The following is a 7,798-nucleotide window of genomic DNA, read 5'->3' on the forward strand; positions in this document are numbered from 1 at the left end:
ACTGTCTGTGTGGAGTTTGCACATTCTCCCTGTGTCTGCACAGGTTTCTTCCAGTTTCCTCTCACAGTCCAAAGATGTACAGGCTAGGTGGATTAGTCATACTAAATTGCCTGCAGTGTTGAGGGAATTGTACATTAGGTGGGTTATAGGGGGATGGGTTTGGGTGCGTGCTCTGAGTGTCAGTGTGGACTTATTGGGCCAAAGGGCCTGTTTCCACATTTTAAGGACTCTATGATTTACTGTTCACTGTTTACCTCATAGAGTCATTGAATCATATAGCACAGAAACACGCCCTCTAGACCAACTCAACCGCACCGACTAGACATCCCAATCTGACCTAATCCCATTTGTCAGCATTTGGCCCATATCCCTCTAAACCCTTCCTATTCATTTACCCATCCAGATGCCTTTTAAATGTTGTAATTGTATTTGCTTCCACTGTTTCCTCTGTCAGCTCATTCTGTTAACACACCACCCTCTTGTGTGAAAAGGTTACCCCTCAGGTCCTTTTTAAATCTTTCCTCTCTCACCTTAAACCTATGCTCTGTACTTTTGGACTTCCCCACCCTGGGAAGAAGACCTTGGTTCGTCACCCTATCCACCTCCCTCATGATTTTGTAAAACTCTGTAAGGTCACCCTACAGCCTCTGACACTCGAGGGAAAATAGCCCCATCCTATTCAGCCACTCCCTACAACTCAAACCCTCCAGTCCCTGCAACATCCTTGTAAATCTTTTCTGCACTCTTTCAGGTTTAACAACAAGGGCAACCAGAATTGTATGCAATATTCTAAAAGAGGCCTCACTAATGTGCTGTACAGCCACAACATGACGTCCCAACTCCTATACTCAATGTTCTGACCAATGAAGGCAAGCATACCACATGCTTTCTTCACTATCCTGTTTACCTGCAGACTCCACTTTCAAGGAAGTATGCATCTGCACACTTTGGCAACACTTCCCAGGACCCTACCATTAATGGTATATCTCCTGCCCTGGTTTGCCTTACCAAAATGCAACACCTCACATTTATCTAAATTAAACTCTATCTGACATTCCTCAGTCCATTGGGGTCCCATTGCACTCTGAGATAATCTTTTTCACTGTCACTGTCCATTGTTCTCTGTTTTGGTGTCATCTGCAAACTTACTGACCATACCTCCTATATTCACATACAAATCATTTATATAAATGGTGAAAAGCAGTGGACCTAGCACCAATCCACATGGCACACCACTGGTCACAGGTCTTCAGTCCAAAAAAAACTCTGTCATCATCCTCTGTCTCCTACTTTCAAGCCAATTTTGCATCCAATTGGTTAGCTCCCCCTGGATCCCATGCAATCTCACCTTATTAACCAGTCTACCATGCAGAACCTTGTTGATCGTTTTGCTGAAATCCATACAGGCAATGGCTACCACTCTGTCGTCATCAACCTTCCTTGTCACTTCTTACTTGGAGCTAGAATCTATTTACTTGCAATAAATCATAACTGTTGTTAAATTTAGAAACAGTTCATGCATCCTGTCAATCTGATTCTAAAAAACAGGTGAATTGGGGAGTTTTGTGTACTTTTATAACTTACAACTTTGTGATGACACCGGTAGGGCTTGACTTCCAGTGTACTACTTCAGTGACACTTAAAGGAGGAAACCAAAGTGGTTACAAGGGGCGGCTGGTGAAGGTTAAGGAGAGATTTTAATAAATAGTTGAAAATTTTCAGCGCTTTAGACACAAAAATCAGTGTTGTATCAGGAACGGCCTCTCTCTTAAACTAACACTTCTCAAAGTTTATTTCTAGCAGATGAGATATGCTTGTTATTATTCTGAGTGACACACAGACACATAAGCAATCAATCACAACCCTCAATAGGCCTTGCCGAAAGCACGTTTTAGACTCAAAACTAATTGACAAGAGAATGGCATGAGCTGAAATGCTGCATTTACCACTGTGCAACTGAAAAGAATTAATTGCATTACAAAGTCGTGAACATAAATCATTTGACAGGATGATGTTGAAAATATTTGTTTTTGACAAGTTCTCTAAATCACAACAGAGATGCTATTAAAGAGTTTGCAGCTGAACAGCATGGAACTCATTCAATCTCTGTACGAATCCAGCTTCAATCAGGTGATCTCACTGAAAGAGCTCAGTGAGAAAAGGTATCAGTGCTATCTGGTGGTGTCAACAGAAATGAGAAGGGTAATGGGTGAGCAGTTTTATATTACAGATGTCAGAAGTGAACCATTTTTTCATGTTGCTCTCTTGAGTTATTGTTTTTGCTGAGTGCACGACTGAGTGAGTCAGTTTTCCATGGGTCTGCACTTCCACAGACCAAAACCTTGGAAACATTCATGCATCTAAAAACGGTTGTGCGGGGCACGCTTTCAAAATTTACAGATGACTCAAAACATGGGAGTAATGTGAGCTGAACTAATGATAGACATCAAGAGGACATAGACAGGCTGGTTTAATGGTTAGGCATGTGCCAGATGGAAGTGAATGCAAAGGAGTGTGAAATTATACATTTTAGCAGGAAGGGTGAGTAGAGGCAGTGTTAATTAAAGGGCATGATTTTAAAGCGAATGCAGGAGCGAGAGAGATTTCGGAGCATATGTGTGTGAAGGTGATAAGTTAAATTGAAAAATATTCCAAAAGGATAAGGGCCTTTATAAGTAAAGGACCATGTTTTCTCCCACCCACATGTATGAGGCTTGCGTCATGCAACTTCAGTGTATTGGTCCGTGCTTATGGCCAGAATGCTGCAGTGACTTCCGTTACCTTCTGCAGGATGATGGATAAGGAGGTTTATCTACATGTATCACCTGCTATCAGGGATATTGCAAGGCATAATTAACAAATCAAGAACAAGAATTCACTGACTATGAATGCCCCTACACTCCAGTGCCTGCAATAATTCAACAAGGCCAACCACCTCCTTATCCAGGGTAACTAGGAATGGGCACAGAGCTGGCTAAGACATGATAGGCTGAATGGCCTCTTTTGGTGCTGTTGCCATTTTGTGATTTGTCCACACGAAAGCAGCAACTGGCCCAATGTGTACTCCAGTCACTGTTGTGGCCTCTTACTGGATTTCTACCCCATCTTACCCCACACACCATCACCACCCCCTGCCACCCTGCCCCCTCCCCAGATCCTCGCAGGCATGTAATCACCTAGATAAGTAAAATAAGCAAAGAAAACAAAAGCAGCTAGTTGTCTTTTCTGTTCTTATTGACCTGAAACAAGGACAATTTTAACCCATCTAGCCTCTCCTGGTCTTTTTTTCTGTCAAATTTGCTGTGTAATCTTATGTGAAATATATCGATATATAAGGAGGGCTATAGAATTTCTTCTTGCCTTCCCTCTTTTGAGTCAACATAATTCTTTCCCCAAGAAATTTATTGATCTTCTACTCATTAACCACATATCCCAGATAAACACTTCACTCTATTTGTTTAATGATAAACTGAGAGAGTGTAAACATACAGCGACCAACAGCAACAACATTAATGGTGCTTTGGAGTTAGAATCATTAATAACATTCCATTATTCCTGCAGGGGTAAAACTAAGGGGAAAAAAAACATCAAATTAATAATTATAATTGGTCATTTTAAGATTATCAAGGAGTGCATCTACCAATTTCATCTAGGGGGAGACTGATGATAAGATTTATTCATCACGTTTGACTACACTCCTTCACTATACTTTACAATACGTATCAGTTCCAACTCTGTTAAAAAGCCTAACGTCACTGGCAAACCTTTCCAATTAAGGATCATTGTTTTCTGAGTTGAATGCAAATTGGTTTCCTACTTGATCTGGTGATGAATAAAGTAGCCCATGACCTCTCCATCATCAAAATTATATGCCTATGTCATATTGTCCATCCTCATCTATCCACATTTACCATAAAACAAGCCTTTCTTTCCTCCAGACTCCAATATTGCAACGTTCCCTCTGCCATCTTCCACCCTCTGTGAGATGACCTAGTATTCTGCTGCTTGTATTCTAACTCTCACCAAGTCCCATTCCCTCACCACCCCAGTCAACGCTGACCTACACTGACTCATGGTCTAACATTTTCCCAAACTCCAAATTCTCAACCTTAAATACTCTGTGGCTTCTCCTCTGTGTCACCTCCTCCAGCCCCACAAGCTCTCTGGAACATTGATGCATATCTAGTTCTGCATCTTGAGCATCTCTCGCTTCAATGACTCCAACACTGGGGGCCAGGCCATCAGCGTCTGGGACATAAGATCTGGAATTTGCCCCTCATTCTGCCCCAAAGGGTGTTTCACCCTCTGTGACCATCCCACTCCTGAACCACTTGACATTGTCCCACTGAATAAGCAGGTCTCCGCACATAGTTTTCTATTTGGCATTTTTTGTAGGAGTCAATGGCCTCGGACACACGACCTGTGCCATGGACTGTCTTCGGACTTTGTGATGTTCAGGCAAACTTCCATTGCGCAACGATGCACGAAGGAGGCAAATTGGACAGTCAGTATGGTATCAGCCTTTCAGTGTGGAGTGAGGACAGATTAATACACTGGCTGACTTCCTTCCCCGTTTTGACCCCTGATAAATAAGAATTCTTCACAACAGCGTGTTGTCAGTAATTGAAAAAAAAAAGAGACCATTTGACTTTCAAAACAGGTCTTAACAGTTACAATATCTCTGCACTCATAGCTTTACAATTGCCCTGCAACCTCTTAGATGGTCCGTCACCTTTACCACCAACTCTCTATATGGTGCAATACCGAGTTCCCGACGTACACCAGGTTCCATCCCTGTGTCTCCCAATTCATCCTCAGCATATCCCCATTCCCTTTCAGTCTGAACAATCAGGTGCACAAGATATTAAAAATTCACCTGATTTAATCGTGTGCTGTAATTAGAATAAATTGAATCATCACAGCACAGGAGGAGGCCATTCAGTCCATTGAAACCACCCTGCTCTCTCTGGAGCGACCCAGTCAGTTACATTCCTCTACTCTGTTCCCATTGCCCTGCAAGTTTATTTCTTTCAAGAGATCATCCAAATTCCTTTAGGTCAAGATTGTAATGGTTACACAAGCATCCTTTTTGAAACTTAGCTGGAAAGACTGAAAGAACTCCTCCTGCTTCTATTTGGAGGCTGCATCTGAAGGAGCAGTGCTGCTGTATTGCTTTCAGAGAGTTCTCAGTCACTCCAGAGACCCCTGGAATCCATTCTGTTCTACACAAAAGCCAGAGTGCCCCTGAGAGAGGCAGTGTGGCATTCATCCTATTGCAATACAGCAGCCATGCTTTTTTGTGTACATACCATTTATTGTGTTTGACTGAAACGGGAGGAGAAACAATTGTCTCAGGAAATAATTAAGCAATTGCTGCAAAAGTCTCACCTCTTCTAAAAAAAAAACTTGCTTGCCAACACAATTTGTAAAATGTCTACAAAGTTATAGCGATGAACTGCACGAAAACAGAGCCTTCGGTCTAACTCATCCATGCTGAACAGATATCCTCAATTAATCTAGTCCTATTTGCCAGCATTTGGCCCACATTCCTCTAAACCCTTCCTATTCATGTACCCAAGCACATGCCTTTTAAATGTTGTGATTGTACCAGCCTCCATCACTTCCTTTGGCAGCTCATTCCATACATGCAGCACTCTGCATGAAAAAGCTGCCTCTTAGGTCCCTTTTACATTTTTTCCCCTCTCATCTTAAACCTATGCCCTAGGGGAGGCAATGGCCTACTGGTATTATAGCTGGACTATTAATCCAGAGAGACTAAGGTAACATTCTAGGTTTGAATCCTGCCATGGCAGATAGTGGAATTTGAATTCAATAAAAAAATTTGGAATTAAGAATCTAGAGATAACCATGAATCTGTCACTGATTGTTGGGAAAACCTATCTGGCACTAACGTTCTTTAGGGAAGGAAACTTACCGGTCTGGCATACATGTGACTCCAGACCCACAACAATGTGGTTGACTCTCAAATGCCCCCTGGGTAATAAATGCTACCTACAAGTGATGACCTCATTCCATGAATGAATAAAGAAAAAAACAAAAACTTCTTGGATTCGCCAGAGTCATGCTCGTCATGATTTCGTAAACTTCTATAAGGCCCTCAGCCTCCTATGCTCCAGGGAAAATAGATCGAGCCTATTCAGCCTCTCTCCATAGCTCAAGACCTCCATAGCTGGGAACATCCTTGTAAATCTTTTCTGAACCCTTTCCAATTTCAGTACATATTTTCTATAGCAGGGAGACGAGAACTGAATGCAGTATTCCAAAAGAAGCCTAACAAAAGCCCTGCACAACTGTAACATGACCTCACAACTCCTATACTCAATACAATGACCAATAAAAGGCAAGTGTACCAAACACCTTCTTCACTACACTGTATACCTGTGACTCCACTTTCAAGGAACAATGAACCTGCACTTCAAGGTCTCTTTGTTCAGCAACTCTGCCCAGGACCCTACCATTAAGTATATAAGTCCTGCCTTGATTTACTTTACCAAAATGCAACATCTCACATTTATCTAAATTAAACTCCATCTGCCACTACTTGGTCCATTGGCCTATCTGATCAAGGTCCCATTGTACTCTGAGGTAACCTTCTTCACTGTCCACTACACCACCAATTTTGGTGAGATCTGCAAGCGTACTAACCATAGCTCCCATGTTCACATCTAAATCATTTGTATAAATAGCAAAAAGCTGTGAACCCAGCACCGATCCTTGCAGCACACCGCTGGTCACAGGCCTCAAGTCCTAAAAGCAATCTTCCATCCCACCCTCTGTCTTCTACCTTTGAGTCAATTTTGCATCCAAATGGCTAGCTATATGAGGAGAAATCTCTGGAACAGCTCTTGTGGCAGGAGACCTGGATTCACATTTGGCATTTGCTCCAGGGTTGTGTAATAACACATCTGAATAGATTGATTAGAAATACACAGATGTGAACAGTCTCCGGACAGAAACTGAAGTGGTATTTTTTTACCATGGGATAAATGGAAATATTTCTAAATGCACCCATTGTTGGGTTAGTCAAGCATCACATCCTGCCTTCCAGTTATTAGACATGATAAAGAAATAAACCTTGTTCCAATGGAAATGCTTGATATAAGGGGCAGGGTGGCATTTTACCTGGTAAGGACAAGGTAAGCCTTTTAAAAACCATTTTGCAGAATGTGGGTGTTGCTGACTGGGCCAATATCATTCTGTCCATCCTGAATTAACCTCGAGAAGGTGGTGGTGAACTGCCTTCTTAAACCACTGCAGTCCTTGGGATGTGGGAACACCCATAATACCACGAGAGAGATAAGTTCTCGGATTTTGACCCTGTGACAGTGAAGTAATGGTGATACATTTCCAAGTCAGAATGGTCAGTGGCCTGGAGAGGAACTTGTTGGTGGTGGTGTTCCAGCTATCTACTGCTCTTGTCCTTCTAGATGGTAGAGATTGTGAGTTTAGAAGATGCTGTGGAACGAGTCTTGATGAGTTGCATAGAACCATAGGAGACTTGAGACCGCCTCATTGTGGCCTGAGAGAAGTGTCAGAAATACAATTATGAATTGTAAGGAATCCAGATCTTGCAAGCTACGGCCTTGTGGACAGACTCCTTGTAGAAAACTGCGGATGCTGTAAATCTGGAACAAAAACAGAGGTTGCTGGAAAAGCTCAGCAGGTCTGGCAGCATCTGTGAAGAAATAATCAGAGTTAACATTTCGGGTCTGGTGACCCTTCCTGAGAACTGTTCTGAGGAAGGGTCACCGGATCCGAAATGTTAACTCTGATTTTT

The 7,798-nt window shown here is 42.3% G+C and overlaps 1 protein-coding gene across 1 annotated transcript in view; it reads right to left on the minus strand.

Moving 5' to 3' along the window:
• Window positions 1-3,549: 3,549 nt before the first annotated feature.
• The window catches only part of LOC109932013 (cytochrome P450 2B19-like), a 104,798-nt gene continuing 100,549 nt past the window's right edge, over window positions 3,550-7,798 (minus strand). Inside the window, exons 16-17 of the mRNA XM_048616683.1 lie at window positions 4,765-4,840; window positions 3,550-3,569 (exon numbers count right to left, since the gene is read on the minus strand). Coding sequence (XP_048472640.1) covers window positions 3,550-3,569; window positions 4,765-4,840 — 96 coding nt within the window. The remainder of the gene's footprint in view (window positions 3,570-4,764; window positions 4,841-7,798) is intronic.

The sequence above is a fragment of the Rhincodon typus genome, chromosome 35, assembly GCF_021869965.1.
Source record: "Rhincodon typus isolate 14 chromosome 35, sRhiTyp1.1, whole genome shotgun sequence".
In the NCBI taxonomy this organism is placed as follows: Eukaryota; Metazoa; Chordata; class Chondrichthyes; order Orectolobiformes; family Rhincodontidae; genus Rhincodon; species Rhincodon typus.